This window comes from Mixophyes fleayi, chromosome 11 (assembly GCF_038048845.1).
Source record: "Mixophyes fleayi isolate aMixFle1 chromosome 11, aMixFle1.hap1, whole genome shotgun sequence".
NCBI classification, from domain to species: Eukaryota; Metazoa; Chordata; class Amphibia; order Anura; family Limnodynastidae; genus Mixophyes; species Mixophyes fleayi.
Window position 1 is genome coordinate 46,406,428 of NC_134412.1, and position 20,349 is coordinate 46,426,776.

General features: G+C 39.1%; 1 protein-coding gene across 3 annotated transcripts in view; it reads left to right on the forward strand.

The window, feature by feature from the left end:
- NHERF4 (NHERF family PDZ scaffold protein 4) overlaps nucleotides 1–20,349 on the forward strand; it is a 396,171-nt gene that overhangs the window by 131,163 nt on the left and 244,659 nt on the right. Inside the window, exons 1-2 of one of the 3 annotated variants that reach the window (XM_075190612.1) lie at nucleotides 1,006–3,012; nucleotides 3,216–3,427. In XM_075190612.1, coding sequence (XP_075046713.1) covers nucleotides 3,272–3,427 — 156 coding nt within the window. In that variant the 5' untranslated portion in view covers nucleotides 1,006–3,012; nucleotides 3,216–3,271. Of the gene's footprint in view, nucleotides 1–1,005; nucleotides 3,013–3,215; nucleotides 3,428–20,349 lie in introns of those variants that run through there. The other 2 variants (XM_075190613.1, XM_075190611.1) reach the window with 2 other exon arrangements.

Genomic DNA, 20,349 nt, shown 5'->3' on the forward strand with positions numbered 1-20,349 from the left:
TTAACATAAATTTGTAGATCTAAAAAGTTAACTGCAGTTTTACTGATGTTAAATGTTAAATGTTTATTGATGTTAAATGTTAGAACATTCCAGTCATTTTCGTTCAAGTAGGAACAAAATTGATCTAAAGAGTCTCTATCACCACGCCAAAAAAATATGATGCCATCTATATTTTAAGCAAAGTTTTTATAGATGTGGAATATGTCAAGGCTGTAGGATAGTAAATTCTAAGACAAGCAAATTTGAATAGCTTGTCATAAATGAACAAGAATACCCTATTAGCCATTTTCTTACCTGCAACTCTAAAAACGTAATATATGTTTTGGGATGCAAATACGGTCTCATATATGTAGGAAGAACATCAAGACCTTTAAAAACTCGCATAAGTGAACATGTGAGAAACATTAAAAAAGGTTTAATTACACACTCTGTTTCCCAACACTTTAAAAATATACATAACTGTTCACCCTCTGAATTTACTTTTTTATAGCTATAGACTCTATACAGAGTAATTGGAAAATCAGAGACATAGACAATTTATTGGCAAGAACAGAAATGTCTTGGATTTATAAACTGGATAGTTTAATCCCCAAAGGGTTAAACAGGGATTTTGAACTAAAGTGTTTCTTGACTTGAATTATCATTCATTTGACATGTTTTTCTGTCACTGTATGACGATAGACCGCTATCTGTACTTCTGATTATATTTATATATTTTTTTTCTTTTATTTCTATGGCAACCAATGTAAACAATACACCTTTAAGAAACTTCTCATTATGTTACAAGACCGGAAGAGATGTCAGCATCTCAAGCAAGAAAGGAACCCAGCGCTATTTTTTTATGTTATTTATGTGTCCCTTTGATGACTTCAGATGCTTTGTATTATGTTATTGTATCTGCATTGTGTTTGATGGTTGATATTTGTCTTCTCTACATGTAAACAGCTTTATTGTGATATCGCTAAATTGGAAATGACATCTTTTAGTTCCTAAACCGGAAGTGATGTTACGTGATTGTCATTTCATTGTTATGAATTATATGTATTTCTATCTCTGCATCTCTAACTGAGGCTTGTTAACATGAAGTAGGAACTATACAGAGAAATTTGATATATAAACATCTGTATGTTGGAGTTTATTTCACAAAACTGGAAATGCCCATAACCGGAAGTGATGTAACGTTATCTCTGAAGTTTTGTTTTAACATCTTTTCATGATATACATATATGTTGCTGTTATGTATGTAATACACCACTCTTTGAAAGAGTCCCTGTTGTAAGGATTCTTAGTGGAAATAATTTCAGACACAATATCGCTAAACCGGCTATGATGTCGCTATGTCGGAAAACCAGAAGTGACATAGCGCTGTTATATCTAGAAATCCATTTCTTCTTTTAAAAGACTATTTTTAATGATCAGATGTTTTTCATAAATGCCTGTATTTATTTGATTAAACTAATTGGATTAAGAGTTGCAGTTCTATGAATATTAAGATGTTTTACCAGCTTAATTGAGAGAATGCTCCCATTGGAGGGTTCAAATATAAATAGCCCATGGGAGGGATCAGTTAACTATGCACCACCTTGAAAAAGACCAGTTCAGGTCGAAACATGTTGGAGCTTGTTCACTGATGATTTTAAGAATACCTTTTACACTGAATGGATGTTGATTTTCAGCCTATTCTACACTGTGACCAGTTTGGAAGCTCTGTGGAATTTTTACCAACTGCCTGAATATTTCATCTATCTGGTATGAGTAGATATACCTTGTTTTATATCTTATATCTTTGTGATTATATGAATAAATTTGATTGAAGCAATATCACACTAGAGATATTTTTTTATTTTTTTTCTGCTGGTCTAACATCTATTACTTATGTCAATGGAAACAACATATGGATAAAGTAAAGATCTTATGAAAAGAAAAGTCATCATCTGATGAGCCTGTATTTCACCTAACTTTTGCGAGTACCCCACCAAAGAGGGTGTCTACATATAAGAGAAAATCTTCTGTGTCAATTGAATGCAACATAGCTTTATTATTCTATGAACTATTTTGATTGTATTACACTATATTGCTCTTCTCTCTTTGTTCTATGACCACATGAACAACTTGTGAGAAAGAATCGGAGGGTTTCCATCAACAAATTTAAGTATTTTTCCACTCTATACTATCTACTTTATAAAGAATATGTATAAGCGCCTGTAGGTTTTCATAAAACTATGTTTATTCTGTAAATTGTTGGGAAGTTGTGTATATTCCCTTTGAATTCCAGCGGGCTGCTGTTAAAAGTGAAGCACTGTTTGGATTTCACGTTTTTATTACTTTATACTTGGTGTATGTTTACATTTGGAAACTATTAGGCTGCAATTGGAAGTGAAGCGCCTGTGAAATTTGATTTTATTACTCATATAAAATACAAAGTTTAATAATCATGCAAAATGCATAAACCTATTTTTATTAAGCACTCAACAAGCTGCTACTTCTGTAAAAATATGCATGCTTTTCTGCCATGTTTCACAATTTACATGTGATGTAGCACACATACTATAAGATTAACATTATGTTTTAAAATAATAAGTACAAGCCATTCATTTTATTCAGGTCAATCATTCTTCAGTTGAGCCCATGTGGAAGAGACTACAAAAAATTCTCACTGAGGAGAAAAATTTGGTGGTTGGACTATTTTGGTGCACTTGAAAAACATTACTTTACTCAACTGAGTGTGTAATCTTCTCTTCAATAGCATGCCATGTGACATGTTATTTGTGTAACACTTTCATTATGGCTGCTTAGTTCAAAACTTGGTCAAGTAACCCTTGGGCATTCTTTTTTGATATCTACAAATGATACTACTACAATTGTGACAGTTGATATTGGACAAACATGTATGGCAAAGTAAATTAACAGTACTCCAGTCAATTAATGCATTAAAAAGTTCCACTTCTGGATTTCCATTTGCTGCTCAATGCTCTGACATATACTTGCATTATGAAACCCTTGATCTTGACTGTAAGTTCTTTCTAGTATTACCTTTATAAACGGTTATAAAAAGGTAACCTGGGTCTTGCTGTAAACTTTTCTTATGTTATAAGCATTGATATATATATCTATACTGCTATAATCACTAGGACATGTTTTTCTATGTTTATGCTTTCAGGGCTTCCCTTATTTTTTTTTCTAATTGGGCCTTGATGCCTTTTTTTCCTTCTCAGGTTCAGACCCTGAGCCAGCAACTCGAAACTGTGTGCTGAGAAAAGATGCTAATGGTATGTTTGGATTCCATTTGCGGATGGAGCTAAATCAAGATGGTCACATTGTGAGCCAGGTTGTTCCTGGAGGACCTGCTCATCTTGGGGGACTAAAAGATGGAGACCAATTACTGCAGATTAATGGGGAGTATGTCCACCAACAGGAGCATATAAGGGTGAGACCACAGTGACGTTACCTGTTAAAATGTATTATTTTGTATAATCTTATATGTCTATGATTATGCACATGTGTGATGTATTATTTATTTTTCTAGTTCTTATTTCTGGCTCCTTATCTATGAGTGTCAAAACACATGCTTTTGCGGCTTTTAAAACTCTGGTGGGTAGACCGTCAATGCACATCTGTACAAAAACTAGGCATTTTGTGCTGTGCTTTTAGTACACTTCTTAAATGAGGTCCACAGAGTGATGACAGTGCAGTTGCAGTTTACATTTACAGTAGCAGGTTAGTATGTGGGTTATTAAAGCCTTGCACACAGCTGTCATGTTATTGAGACCAGGTGCAGTTAATTATTATCCAGGCATTGTCCTGGAGCAATCATAAGTTAAAGCAAACACATACATAAAACACAGTTTCTCTCATTAGTTAATATATCATTTCCTGAAATCTCTTTCTCTAAGAATGTCTTAGAAACCTGAGGGAAAATATACAACCTGTCAGCATCTCAAAAGCTTAGTTCTCTGATATAGGCACCAGCTTACCAGATGTTTTGGAACTAGAAGTCTGCTTAGTTAACTACAAAATTAGTGAATTTTAATTAGCACAGTGGTAAAACAAAAAAAATTACATTTTGAACGTATTTATTAAAAAATATTTCCATAGGAGCTAAGCTGTCCCAGCGATACTGGCCTGGAGGGTTAATAGTTAATTTACCATGTGCATATACAAGTCAACTTGCTGGCTTGTGCAAAATCAATTAACAAATAATGTAATGAATATTGAAAAATAAAATGCACACGCAAACAACTATATAGATGATAGATAACGTAGTTTCTATATAATGCTGTTTTTCTAATATATAAAAAATAATATAAACATTACTGCATTCCAAATGTTTTTTCCTAAGAATTTTTTTTAATGCTCTAGTTCTGGTAACACTTCCAGCATAAAACAGCTGTGTTGTTGGCAGTGATAATAGGTTTATCATTGGTAGTGATCACATTGATGTATAGGACAATGTGATAATGAGTGCTATAGGACTCTTCATCCTTTTATAAATAGAGGCCATAGATTGCTAGTAGAACAAATATTGGTAAGTTAATTGTAGTGTGTGTATGTGCATGTGTACACTTTATTAAAGTAATTCTATCGTTTTCAAATAAGCATTGCATTAACGATTGTATTGTGTTCCCAAAGCACAAAGTAATTTATTTTAGCAGATGTAAAATTGAGCAGTTCAATACATAATTATAATTGTAATTATAATACAGTACAGCCAATACCAAAAGATAAAAACATACCGCGCTCGCTTGAGCTCGCTGTGCTCCCACACGGACAGTATTTCACTCCAGAATACTGTGGTCAGAAGAGACTGAGGTCAGTGGGAGTACAGAAACCAGTTTAAGCTAGTCTATTTACACATTACAGTCAGTATAACTTTAAGTATTTATTCCCTAACATCACTAACTAGAGTATGCAATGTGCGATCACTTCGGCGAAAGAACCAGACAACTGCTGATGAATAGAGGATTAAAATGATACCAGACATGACACATTTCCTATAACCTGAACCTTAAATAACACTAAAGTGTACATATAATCATAATATATAAACTAATAATAAACTAAATACTATCTGCTCATAAATCACTGTGGATTGGAATCATTATAAATATGAAATATATAAATAACTAAATGTTGTAGTGCGAGTGTGTGCGTGCGTATTTTACCGTGCAATCGCAGTATGCCACGTGTAGCATGGCATACTGAGTGCAATCGCACGATAAAACAATATTAACCAATATACTTTCGTTCATCCAATTATACGACTTCTAAAAACTTGTATTCCTACACTTGTGGTGATATTGACCTGTTTACACATCAATAATATGGGGACCTCAGTCGTAGCGGAGACATAAAATGAATTCCCCATTAAACTGACTAGGCTAGTCAAAGCAGGAGACCACCAGCTGTCAGTAGAACTGCAGGATCATAAACACATTCGATTACTTTTGCTCTGCCATGTCATAGACCTGCCAGTGTGAACCAGAAGAAAAAGAAATCACAGCTTTCCCTCTTTCTTACACATAACAGGAATCAGAGAAAGATCATAGCTTTCTCCTGCGGAAAGGAAGATTGGAACAGTAGGGTATGACACAGACCATTCGTTGTGGCTCAGATTACAGCCTGGAGAGCAGTGGGGACGAATATGTCACTGAACCTTCATTGCTGGGTAACGGAATTAAAAGAAAGAACATAGAGACATGTTCTAAACATGATTCTCTTCCTGATGGCACAGTGTTTTAAGCACCGAAGGCAAACATCTGATGTGGTGTCTGTCCAAACACCTTCCAGAAAATGGGATGGATCCAGAGCATATAACAAAAATTGCCTGTACTGTGAGAATCCTGTGTCAAAAATAGCCGGCATATTGAGCCTGTTCAGCGTAATTAGACGCATGTTGCCTGTGCACTTAAATTTCACAAATACTTGAAGGAAAGGCATATGGCATTTGACATCTTTGGAATAGAGACAATTTTGCAAGACACCCACTTGTATATCACACCTTCAGCACTGCTTTCTATATGTGTTTTGTCTTTCAGTAGGTTCTAGCATTTAACCATTTTTTGTTCCAGCTGCACTCGTGTGAATCTATTGTGGTGCAGGCCAGCGTGGGATTTGTTTATTTGTAATTGTGTGCACCATTCTGATGTAATGAGGACAGAAAATGGTGTTCAGATTCCTTGCAAACAACCAAAGAGAGACATGGGACCAAATTTAGGCACGCAAAACAAGCGCAATGTGCGTTTTTAAAATAAAGTGATTGAAAAGGGTTATACGCATGTCCGTTTTCAACAAGGACAAGATATGGAGATAAGTGTTGTGATGAATGCGGATGTAGGTCTGCTCTGCTCTTCTAGACAGAACACTGCAGGATATGTCCAATACATATAAGAAATGTAAACTCACAAAAGAACGCACAGAAAAAAAACTATTAAATTAATGGTATCTGTTAATTATGTAGTCATTAGTGACAAAACGTTGAAAAAGCAAAAAGGTAAATGTTTTTCATGAAAAAAAGTTATTAGGATGTAATTAATGTCTACTGTACATACAATACATTTTTACAGTTGCTCCTTATTGCAGACATGTTCTAGCTAGAGATGCTCGGGCTCGGTTTTCGGAAAACCGAGCCCACCCAAACATTGTGTTGTCGGATCTTGCAACTTTTGGATTCTATAAATACTGCCCTCTATGGAGATCCTGCGCCATTTCACAGAGAGACCCAGAAGGGGTAGCAGGGTTGTTGGCAGTCTCCAGTGCAGTTGGGCAGCATCTTAACTAGAACAGAAAGAGGAGGGCTGGCAGTGTTCTTCAAAGGCTCCAGTGACATTCTACAGAGATATAGCTCACACAGAAACAGGAGAGGTGGAAGATTTCAATGCTGAAAGATAAATTATAGGGCTGGCAGTGTTCTTCAAAGGTTCCAGTGACATTCTACAGAGATATAGCTCACACAGAAACAGAAAAGGTGGCAGTGTTTAGTGTTGAAACAGAAATTTCAGTGTTGTTAAGAGTCTACAGTGACATTCTACTGTGCCATAGCTCACCCACAAGCAGGGCCTGATTATGGGTTCTGACCGCCCTAGGCTAATACACCAGTACCCTCCCCCCCACCCCCCAATGTTTACATTTGTATTCAGCAACAAACAAGATATCATTCTGCACATGCACAACACCCAATTAATGCACATAAGGAGCAATATGTTGACATTCAGCATATCATATAAGACATAAATCTGTGACTCATTGAGTAATATTCAGGTGTATAGGAATACTCCTGAATATGATTATCCAGGATTCAAATTCTCTTACTTTTACCTTTCTTGTAGCTTGGATTGCCTGTGGTTCTCTCTTGCTTGTACTTGCAGCTTTGCTGTCATCTAGCTGGCTTCTGGAAAGTTCAGGTCCTGTTATGCAGAAACTATATTATAATGCAAAATGTTAACAAACCCTGAATGACTATGCTCTTTAGTTCAAACACTACACTCCTTTATGGCCAGATAAAACTACCCCATAGCACAGGCATTTATATACAATAAAATATATGAAATTGTGTTATCAAACAGCTATAATCAAATGCTAACATCTACCAGCCCCATCTGACTAGTATTTGGCATTCTAGTGACAATACAGAGAACATTCCTTATATCCGCCACACAATACAGACATCATCCCTGTAACCGCCACACAATACAAAGATCATGCCACCCTACACAAAGTTGCTCTATTTTCTAAATTCCCCCCTTCAGCCAATACATCAGCCCCTTTCTGCCATTTATGCAGTCCCGTCAGAACTTTTTACAGCCCCCTTCTGTCATTTTTTACAGCCCCCATATGTCATTTATACAGCCCCCATCTATCATTTATGCAGCCCCATCTGCCATTTATACAGCTGACTCCTGTAATTTATCCAGCCCCCATCTGCCATTTATACAGTCCCCTTCTGTCATTTTTAGAGCCCCCTTCTGTCATTTATACAGCCCCCTTCTGCCATTTTATAGCCCCCTACTGCCATTTTTATAGACCTTTTCTGCCATTTATACAGCCCTCTTCTGCCATTTATACAGCCCCTTCTGCGATTAATACAGCCCCCTTCTGCAATTTTTATAACCTCCCTCAGACATTTTTATAACCCCCTTCTGTCATTTTTATAGCCTCCTTCTCTCATTTTTATAGCCCCTTCTGTCATTTTTATAGCCCCATTATGCCATTTATACAGCCCCCTTCTGTCATTCTTACAGCCCCTTCTTACAGCCCCCTTCTGCCATTTATACAGCCCCCTTATGCCATTAATACAGCCCCCTTCTGCCATTTTTATAGCCTCCCTCAGACATTTTTATAGCCCCCTTCTGTCATTTTTATAGCCCCCTTCTGCCAGGAGGGGGCTTTTAGTCCCCTCCTTCCATTTTGTCACCTACCACCACTGCCATTTAAGTGACAGCACTTACCTTCCTCTCGTTGACCAGGCGCTTCTCCACTCTCTTCCTCTTGACCGGGACAAGACAGGCAGCCTGACCTCAAATGCAACTGCTGTCAGCTGCCTGTCAGAGTGGCTGCGGATGGTTCTTGCTCTGGTCTCACAAGCTGTGTTAATCTCATGAGACCAGAACTGCGACTGCACTGACAGGCAGCTGACAGCAGTTGCATTTGCTGTCAGGATATCTGTCTCCAATAGAGACTGTCGGGACCTCCCCCTTTAGACCAGGAGTATTATCCACTGCGCTAGACTAAAGTACATTCCCCCTCAAATTTGATTCTTCTTGCAGCAGATGCAATCTTCTATATGCTGTTGCAGAATGCCAAAAATGACCCAAATTATTTTGGGACACAGACAGCATCTCCTGCATGTCACTGTCATTTTTTAAAAACCTCGGTACCACCAAGTTGATTGTGTGAGCAAAACAGGGAATGTGATGGAATTCCCCCTGTTGTAATGCTCTAACAATATTGGTGGCGTTTATCACAAATGACATATCCTTAGGAGAATCCAAGCGAGATAAGTCATGTTGCAATGACATCCCTTAGTTTTCCAAACAGGTTGTCAGCGGTATGCCTCTTATTGTAGCCGGTGATGCACAAATGTAGGATACCACTTTGCAGTTGCAATAGGATGAGGGGGATATTTGTATAGCTGAGAACGCCGCTAATGAGGATGTTGATGAGGATGATGTTGTTTGTGTAAGTCCTGCACCAGTGGAAGCAGTTCTTTCCAGTGATAAGAAGAAGACCATTGTCATGCCTGGGCATAAGACCAAAATATCCACCTCTTATGTGTGTATTTATTTTTACCCAATCCTATCAACAGTTGTCTAGCCATTTGTTAAGCCACACCAACAACACCTTCCTCAACAATAACCTCACTAATGAATGGAATTAGTCCTGCATCTAAGTTGCTAAGGCTAGATGACTTCTCCTCTATCCAGGATTACGCTGAAGAATTCTTGAGAGTTAGTCCCACTACTGCTGCTGCTGGGGGTGGACCGTCAACCCAGAAGTAGACCAAGAAGAAGACTACTAGTAGTTTACAACAATTGACTTAAACAATCCTTTCCAAGAGGAAGCAAGCATGAAAACTGTCACACAGTTGCAAAGTGGATCACAGACAACATGGCGACTATGGCAGTATTAGATCTGCATCCAATATCCACAATTAATGCAGCTGGTTTTAGACTGTTAATTGAGGTCCTGTGTCTCTGTTACCAATTTCCATCACAACACCATTTTACTAGAAAATCAATTATTTTCCTCTACCAGAAGGTTCCATAAAATGTAATTATTGTGCTACAAAATGTAATTCTACCCAGTGTACACTTAACCACAAATGTGTTTACAAGCAGAACTGGTCAACCTAAAGATTATATGACTGTGACAGCCCACAGGGTTGGGGAATTGCCTTCAGCAGCAGGAACAGCAGCAGCATGTACCCAATAACACCAGATTATTCAGAGGCATGCTACTCTGTGTAATGAATCGTGGTCTTAGTCCTGTTTACACCACTCTTCAGTACCATAACACCATACATCTCCCTCCTGGTCAAATACAGCATTCTATCCTGGGACAAGAGTGACTTCTGTCTGCAGTATTGGAGTCTGCCATCTTGGGTGAGACATTTGTTAAACATCCTGCTGAGTCTGAACACCTGCCTATTAACTCAGCTACACAAGGACTACAGTCAGTATTCACTTGAAACTCAATATTCAACCTCTGATGTCTTCAACTCACCCTGGCCACAAGCTCCATGCAGCATGAGGACTGTTTTGGACTCTGAACTTATTTTCTTCTCATCTCATGAAAGTTTGTTTTATCTTTTAGTTTGTTTTCACTGCAAAATCCACTATGTTTAATCAGCCTGCTGTACTACTTGCTCAACCACTCCCTACCCATGCTACAGTTATTTCAGTCCCCTATCTCATCACTGTGCTCTCAGTTCTACTTAATGCTTTGTCTGCCATCACAAGTAGGAAGAATTGATACTGATTTTGAACCACTCTCCTCTCTCATAACTCTGCAAAAACTCAGCTATTCAATCACCTGCTCTTTATTACTCTCCATTCAACCCTTCCACACATTCCCCCACATGGCTCCCACTTCATTACTCTATACTATCCAGACATCCATGGATAAACTACATTTGCTGCAGCAAAGCTCTGCACTACTTATCTGATTACACTGGACATTGCAAGTAGGTAATTCCTTAATTCCCTCATTTTTGCTATTTGACTCATAAATCCCAATGCTTGCCAAAATATTTTTCTTTCTCTCTTTTCATGGCATTATCTTTAGGACTATATCATCCCTCACCCATCCTGCAACACAAACCTTTGTCCACATTGCCTCTTCATTACTTCAGTCAACTCTAGTGAACACTCATGAACTGTTTTCCTATTTAAATTCAACAACAGCTGCACCCTGCCGCCAGAAACTAAAAAAAAACACACATCTTACAATCATCTTTCCTACCTTTCTTCCTCCCTGCTTCTATTAGCTGGTGATATATCACGTAATCCAGGTCCCCCTCAATTCAACCACACGCATATATCTGAACACTACAGAAATCCGGCAAACCTTAAACACATCACCTGTCTCCCCTCTCTTTCAAAGTCCATTAAATGTACCCTTTGGAATGCACGTTCTGTTTGTAACAAACTTCCTCCATTCATGATCTCTTCCTCTCAAACAACCTCAAACTTCTAGCAATAACAGAAACATGGCTCACACAATCAGACACTGCCTCACCTGCAGCCCTTTCACATGGTGGTCTCCATTTCACCCATACCCCCAGACCTGGAGGCAGACAAGGAGGGGGGTTTGGACTACTTCTCTCCCCACAGTGCACATTCACAGTTCTACCATGTGTCCCATCACTCACATTCACATCTTTTGAAGTACACGCTGTTAGAATTTTTAACCCATTCTCTATGCGTGTTGCTGTCATCTATCGCCCCCCTGGTCCACACCAACAATTTCTTGAACACTTCTCTGCATGGCTCCCTCACTTCTTATCTACTGATATCCCCACCATCATCATGGGTGATTTCAACACCCCTATTTCTAATGCACGTTCCAATGCTGCTTCCAAACTACTCTCTCTAACCTCCACACTTGACCTCTCCCAGTGGATTGAATCCGCTACTCATCAGGATGGCCACTGTCTTGATCTTGTTTTCTCTAGACTATGCTCAGTTTCACATTTCCTTAACACTCCTTTCTCCCTCTCGGATCATCACCTTATTAGCTACTCACTCACCGCCAGTTCTTTACTCTCCCTAGTGTCAAACTCTTCCAAGCCTCCTCACAACCGCAGGAATTTCAACTCTATTGATTTTCAACTGTTTTCCACCTCTCTCCAACACTTTCTCTCCCCAATTTCTACATTTTCACTACAGTAACACGAACTCTACAAAAACTTTCTCGTAAAGCAGAACGTCACTGGCGTAAATCTTGTGCCTCTAATGATTTCATCACATATACTGATATCTACCACTCCTATAGAAATGCTCTGGACACTGCTAAACAAGCATACTTCCAGTCTCTCATCTATGCTCAGGCTTCTAACCCCAAACGCCTCTTTAACACATTTAACTCTCTTCTGAATCCTCCTGCCCCAAATCCTCCAACTAACATCAATGCACAGGATCTTGCTTCCTATTTCAAGGACAAAATTGATAAGATCAGGCTTGAAATGGTATCATCTCCCTTGACAAGCAATCGGCTCAATTCCTTTGTAGCACCCTCTGACACTCTCTCTTCATTTGATTTCACAAATGAAGAGGAAGTTCTCTCTTCTCATCTTCCTACTCTACCTCCTGTCCTCTTGATCCTATTCCCTCACAAATTGGTTTGTCCCTGTCTCCTGTGCTCATTCCCCCTCTAACTAAAATCTGTAATCTATCTCTTTCTACGGGTATTTTTCCATCACTATTCAAGCATGCAGTGATTACTCCCATTTTAAAAAAACAGAATTCTGACCCTAACTCTCTCGTAAATTACCGCCCTATCTTCCAGCTCCCATGCCCCTCCAAGCTTCTCGAGAGAATTGCCTACACACGCCTTACACACTTTCTTACAGCAAACAACCTATTGGATCCTCTTCAGTCAGGCTTTCACTCTCAACATTCCACAGAGACAGCGCTGACCAAGGTTGTCAATGATTTGATCACAGCAAAAAATAATAACCATTACTCTCTTCTTATTCTCCTGGATGTCTCTGCTGCATTTGACACTGTTGACCACTCTCTCCTCATACAAACGCTACAATCCCTAGGTCTTGAAGGCACTGTCCTATCCTGGTTCTCATCCTACCTATCTAATCGTTCTTTCAGTGTTAATTTCTCTGGATCCACCTCTGCTCTGCTTCCTTTATCAGTTGGAGTAACACAAGGCTCAGTTCTAGGTCCTCTGCTATTCTCTATCTACACCACTTCTCTTGGAAAACTAGTAAGCTCCTTTGGATTTCAGTATCATCTCTATGCGGATGATACACAAATCTATCTATCCTCTCCTGATCTTTCACCATCTGTGTTGTCTCGCGTTACTGACTGTCTGTCTGCCATTTTATCTTGGATGTCTTCTCGCCAAGTCAAACTCAATGTCTCAAAAACTGAATTAATAATATTACCACCCAAAAACAGAAGCTTCCTGCCTGACATTTCTATTTCTGTTGATAACATGACCATAAATCCCACCCCGCAAGCTTGTTGCCTAGGTGTAATCATTGATTCACAACTGTCGTTTATTCCCCACATCAACTCTATATCTAAATCATGTTACATACACCTAGAGAACATTTCCAGAATATGCACATATCTGACACAAGACACCGCAAAAACATTAATTCATGCACTCATCATCTCCCGCATCGACTATTGCAATTCCCTCCTTACTGGTCTTCCCAAAGTCAGACTTGAACACCTACATTTATTTTGCATACAGCGGCTAGATTGATTTTCCTTACAAACCGTTATTCCTCTGCTGAGCCCATCTGTCAGTCTCTATATTGGTTGCCTGTATTTCAACGAATCTAATATAAAATTATTCTACTAACATATAAGGACATCAACAAAATTGCACTGACATACATTTCCTCACTTGTCTAGAAATATCTTCCTACTCGACACCTCCGTTCTGCACAAGATATATGTCTCTCCTCCACTCTCATCACATCCTCCCATTCTCGGTTACAGGATTTTTTACGGGCTGCACCCACTTTGTGGAATTCACTCCCACGCAAAATAAGATTTTCCTCTAGTCTTCAAACCTTCAAGCGTTCACTGAAAACCCACCTCTTCAGACAAGGTTATGATATTCCTCAACCACAATCTTAATTTCCCTAGATTACCCTATTACCATCCTCTACACCTCTAACACAAGACAACAACCCTTTGACCAACATTGCAACACACACAGCCCACTCAATACTTTACCTCTCTGTCTGTATGTATTACCGAGTATTGTCTTATCAATGTTTGTTCCCAATTGTAAAGTGCTACGGAATTTGCGCTAAATAAATAAATGTTGATGATGATGATGATGATGAATCACCCATTGGCTTCCTCTGCAGACTATAAGAGTCTCTTCCTACACTCAGCAAATTGTCAGTGCAACACTTTCCTAGTTCCTGGTATTCACAGTTGCTGTTGTTTTGCTGCCTGCTGCATATAGATCTCAACCCTTCATGTGAATTCAGCTACATCCTGGTTGCTGCTTCAATCGTCCTGCTGTATACAGATCACCACCATTAATCCTCTCAGGGAATTCAGCCACACCCTGCAGCTGTGTTATGGACTTCTCTGTGTGAGTTCAACTTCATCTTGCTGGCTGTTATATGAACTGCAAACTAGAGATGGGCGGGTCCGGTTCCCCGAGAACCGAACCCACCCGAACTCTGCCTATCCGAGTACCGAGCTGAGTAGCTTGGTACTCTCCCACCCACTCCGAATCCAAATCGAGGCCGAACGTCATCGTGACGTCATCGGATCTCGGGGCTCGGTTCTCGCTATACTTCAACATTATAAATACACGCCTCCACAGCAATCCATCGCCATTTGACAGAGGGAGAGAGCAGGTTGTAGTCACAGGCTGATTAGAGCATGGACAGAGAATCCAATATTCTTCTTGCAATTGCTCTAACAAAAATCGCTAGAGAAGAGAGGAGGATAGAGGTTTATTATTTTTTTTTTAATTTTTAGCACTCCTCAGTGCTTTTGGGGTGTCCCCCATAATTGTGCATAAATATTTCTGGCTGTCAAAAGTTATATCTGTCAGCAGTATCTACCAAATAATTTTTAGCACTCCTCAGTGCTTTTGGGGTGTCCTCCCTAATTGTGCATAAATATTTCTGGCTGTCAAAAGACATATCTGTCAGCAGTATCTACCAACTAATTTTTAGCACTCCTCAGTGCTTTTGGGGTGTCCCCCATTATTGTGCATAAATATTTCTGGCTGTCAAAAGTTATATCTGTCAGCAGTATCTATCAAATATTTTTTAGCACTCCTCAGTGCTTTTGGGGTGTCCTCCATAATTGTGCATAAATATTTATGGCTGTCAAAAGTCATATCTGTCAGCGGTATCTACCAAATAATTTTTAGCACTCCTCAGTGCTTTTGGGGTGTCCCCCCTAATTGTGCATAAATATTTCTGGCTGTCAAAAGTCATATCTATCAGCAGTATCTACCAACTAATTTCTAGCACTACCCAGTGCTTTTGGGGTGTCCTCCCTAATTGTACATAAATATTTCTGGCTGTCAAAGTCATATCTGTCAGCAGTATCTACCAACTAATTTTTAGCACTCCCCGGTGCTTTTGGGGTGTCCTCCCTAATTGTGCATAAATATTTCTGGCTGTCAAAAGTCATATCTGTCAGCAGTATCTACCAAATATTTTTTAGCACTCCTCAGTGCTTTTGGGGTGTCCTCCATAATTGTGCATAAATATTTCTGGCTGTCAAAAGTCATATCTGTCAGCAGTATCTACCAAATAATTTTTAGCACTCCTCAGTGCTTTTCGGGTGTCCCCCATAACTGTGCATAAATATTTCTGGCTGTCAAAAGTCATATCTGTCAGCAGTATCTACCAAATAATTGTTACCACTACAAGTGCTTTGCGCTCAGAATGGATTCAAAGCAGTCCACATATGATCAGAATGTGCAACCAGGTTCTGTCACCAGTCCTGATGTTAGTGTTCCCAGTACGTCATCTGGCCAAGGCGATGTCAAACAACAGAGTGTTTCCAAATCAGTGCAAAAAACAAAACCCCCCAAAAAAATTTACTGTATTGAAGCGAAAAAGAAGTTTTACAGAGCAAAAGTTAAGTGCCGATAAAAAAAAAATTGCCAACATGCCATTCTACACACACAGTGGCAAAGAGAGAATGAGGTCTTCACCTTTGGCTATTAGTGGCAGATCCCAAAAAGTTACCCAGCCTTCAATTGGTGCACAACTACTGTTACGCTTCAAAGCCGAGCTGCAAGATAACAGTAAGACATTAGAGGAGAATGTTTGCTCTGAATCACAAATGACAACAATCCCTGTGGAGAGTCCATCCAACAGTGGATGTCTAATCGTGAGCATTCTGCTGATGTGTGCCTTAATAGCCCGAGTGTAGCCGGTGATGCCCAAATTGAGGATGCCACTTTGGAAATAGAAGAGGATGAGGGGGAGATTTGTGTAGGCGACGAGGGCGCTAATGAGGATGTTGATGAGGATGAGGTTGTTTGTGTAAGTCCTGCACCAGTGGCAGCAGTTCTGGCACGTGACAAGAAAAAGGTCATTGTCATGCCTGGGCATAAAACAAAAAAATCCACTCCTTATGTGTGGAATTATTTCTACCCAAATCCAGACAATTCTATAGCCATTTGTAGTGTATGTCAAGCCACAGTCAGTCGAGGTAGGGACCTTAACTATCTTGGAACCTCGTCTATGTTACACCATTTAACAAGAGTTCATGGCAAAGTGTTGGGAAAAGCTGAAAGTTCTTCCCAAAAAAATACAAGCACTCCATCATCAGCTAAGACCCTCCGCTCACCGACATCCCGACGGCTACAAAATACACCCACCAAACCATCCTCATCCATATCTTTAGCTCGGAGTTAGCCCGGCATCCCACTTAAGGCTGGATGATTCCTGCACTATTATTAATTCCTCTGAAGAAAGCATTAGTCCCACTGCTGCTGCTGTTGCTGCTGCTGGGGGTGAATCATCATCCCAGAGGCAGGTCAAGAAAATGAGCAGTCCTACATTTCAGCAATTAACTGTGAAACAATCATTTGCGAGGGGAAGCAAATATGACAGCAGTCACCCAGTCGCCAAGCGAATCACAGACGCCATGGCTGCAATGTTAGTGTTAGATCTGCGTCCAATCTCCAATGTGTGACCTTGCCCATAACTCCATCCAATATGAGTATTAACATGCAAAAGATGGTGGAGGATTACTTTCAACAGGTAATTGATATGGAAATGTCAGACAGTCCCTTTCCTTACTGGGAAGAAAAGCAGGCCATTTGGAAACCCATGTACCCCAAAGAGGAAAGGGACTTGTGGCATTTCCATATCACGTACCGTCTTGAAAGGCTGCTGTTTGGGCAATTTCTCCTTAAGGGTAGGGTGTCATAGACAGAGTGACCCCAAACTGCCTTTGTCCATTTCCATTAATATTGTACGGTCTATAACGGCTGAATTTTTTGATTATTTTATACAAGTGGAGGGGGGCCTATTGAGCCAGAAACCAAACTTGCTTTGTCCATTTCAATTAATATTGTACAGTCTATAATGGCTGAATTTTTTGTTTTTTCAACAAGTGGAGGGGGGCCTATAGAGACAGAAAGCAAACTGTCTTTTTCCATTTCTTTACATATTTAACTATAAGTGTAGGGTGTAATATACATCCAAAGACGATGGCTGCATTGCCAATATGCATAAATGGAGATGAAGACAATCTGTTTTGTGTGTAGAATAAATGAAGGCCTACCTATGAGGAATTAAACTGTTTTTTGGATGATTTATTACCTCTACAATTAGATTACTTATCTATAAAACAGTTGGAGCACTAAATTGGGTTATTTTAGTGCCAAAAACATTGATTTTCCAACAAAATAGCAAAACAAAACCAAACAAAACCAAAACCAAAACACGCAATGGCGGTTTTGCAAAACCAAAACCAAAACACGACGGTAATCCAGATCCAAAACCGAATCCAAAACCAAAACACAGGGGTCAGTGACCCCTGCAAACCAGCAGCGTCAGACTGGCCCACCGGGATACCGGAAAAATCACCGATAGGCCCCATTGCCCTACAGCCACACCCCCTTCTAGAAGTGGGCAGAGCCCATCCAGCTCACCTGGGGGTCGATGTCCTCTTCAGCGTCCCAGCTGTCCTCCTCGGCATCCCCGCTGTCCTCCTCGGCGTACCTGCTGCTGCAGATGACTGGCTGTCAGTGACAGCCAGTCATCTTTCACATAAGATCGCAGTTGCGATCATGTGACCTGCCCCCTCCTCCTGTCGGCTGACTGTCTGCTCCCTGAAGGACTCAGGACCAGAGAGGCTGCACCAATGGGTAAGTAGATTTTTTTTTACAGGACTTGCAGCATGAGACAGAAATCTCATATATATATATATATATATATATATATATATATATATATATATATATACATATACATATATACATACATAACAAAATACAAAAAGACAGGGGCGCCACACATAGTGTAATATTGTTTTTTCAAGTGGTGATAGAAATTCATATAGTGCTCGTACCAAATGTATATTTCAATAAAGCTTATCTGATTTGTATGATGATAGGATTCCACCAAGAAACTCCAAATGGTCTCAAACGTCAGAACCGAGATACTTCAAATGGCTAGAACTCAAAAGACAACCACAATAGTGCAACACCATTTGACGAAACTTCTAATATGATAAAATATTTAATAAAATCGCTAAGCAATCAAAGCAATAAAATGACAGTACATAGAAATGAATTTAAAACAGCTTATCTGTCCTCCTTGAGATCAAACGTGATCCACATGACACGAGCGTGAGCAGCAATCCCGGCCGGAAAAGGCAACAGCACTCCTGGATGACGTTAATCACAGAGGGAGATCCAGACACTGCCCAACGCGTTTCGTCTTAATAAAGACTTTATCAAGGGATAATAACATATGATGCATACCTAGCCAACATATATAGTCGAGAATATCAGTCCAAAACCAATCAGGGGTGAACGATCCTCTGCCCTCACATAGCCTGCGTCATATCCACTTCCGGTCTTGACAAGATATCATCCAGATTTGAAACGCAGGTCTCGTGTGATCCACTTCCGGTTTCAGCGGAATGTCATAGCCGGCACGCATCACCATGGTAACATATAAACAAGTATTGTCCACTTCCGATATCAACGGAATTAAATAACTCACATTCTCATAGTAACAAATAGAGATAAATACTCAAATTGAATAACTAAATAGATTCTATTTTGACATATATTGCCTCTTATTGAGACCACAAACAAAATTATAGCCTTTCAATGAAACCGATGAACAAATACACTAATACACACTAGACAGTGAAGAATCTATTTAAAAACATGATACATCTCATGATACCAAATTTTGCCTCTCAAAGAGATCAGGGACATAATAACTATACTAATACAAATACATTCTAGTAAGCTAATACATAGAACATAATAAACTTTAAAAAGCCCAAGTTAGATAAAATGCAAATTCCTAGGAAAAGAGAAAAAACGGAGATTAAATCATGCAATAAATGTGGCCATATCAAAAGCCTCATTCAAGCCCTGTGGCGCTAGAGTATCAAGCCTGTATATCCAATACATTTCCCTATGGTTCAATTTTTTAGCTAAATCGCCACCACGAGTGCCCAACACCACATGTTCTATTCCTTTAAAAATAAGACCACTTGGGTCTGCATTATGATGCTTCAGAAAATGTCTAGATATTGTATGCAACTCAGATTTGTTTCTAATAGCTCTAACATGCTCTTGCAAACGTAACTTTAAAGGCCTTTTCGTCTTGCCCACATAGGCTTTCCCACATGGACATTCTATCAAGTAAATTACTGAAGAGGTCTGCAACTAATTAGTTCTTTTATTTTGAATTCTTTTTTATGATAGGAATCAAAGAATTTTTTATTAGAAGAGGATACTAATTTACACATATTACAACCATTACACTTGAAAAAACCTACAGCAGCCTTCTTAAGAAAAGTCTCACCAGTAGCCTTTACATTTTTCAACAGGCTAGGTGCTAAAAGAGATTTCAAATTTTTTGTTTTTTTAAACACAACATCTGGTTTATTTGGAACCACCGTGCCCAAAATAGGATCCGTACGGATCAGGTTCCAATATTTATTCAGGGTATGTTTCACTTTCCTCTCATCTTTGTTATATTCTGTAATAAAAGGAATAATCTCTGTTTTTTTATTATTATTAATATTTTTCTCTTTATATGCCAACATATCCTTCCTATCCATTTCGTTGGTTTTATCCAGAGCTTCCTTAATGATGTTATCAGGATAAGATCTTTCCTTAAAACGATCTACAAATACCTGAATTTGTTCCCTACAGACATTTTCATCTGAACAATTTATTTTTATACGATTGAATTGAGACTTAGGTATATTATTTTTCCATGTTTTCAAATGACAACTGTCATAGTGCAAATAACTATTTTGGTCCACTTCTTTAATAGACATTTTAGTTTTAATACTACCTTCTCCACCCTCAAGAACCAGATCCAAAAATTCAATAGTTTTACTATCCACCTTATGTGTAAACTTAAGGTTCAGATCATTCTTATCTATGTTTCCAAAAAAATCTTCTAATAGTTGTAAA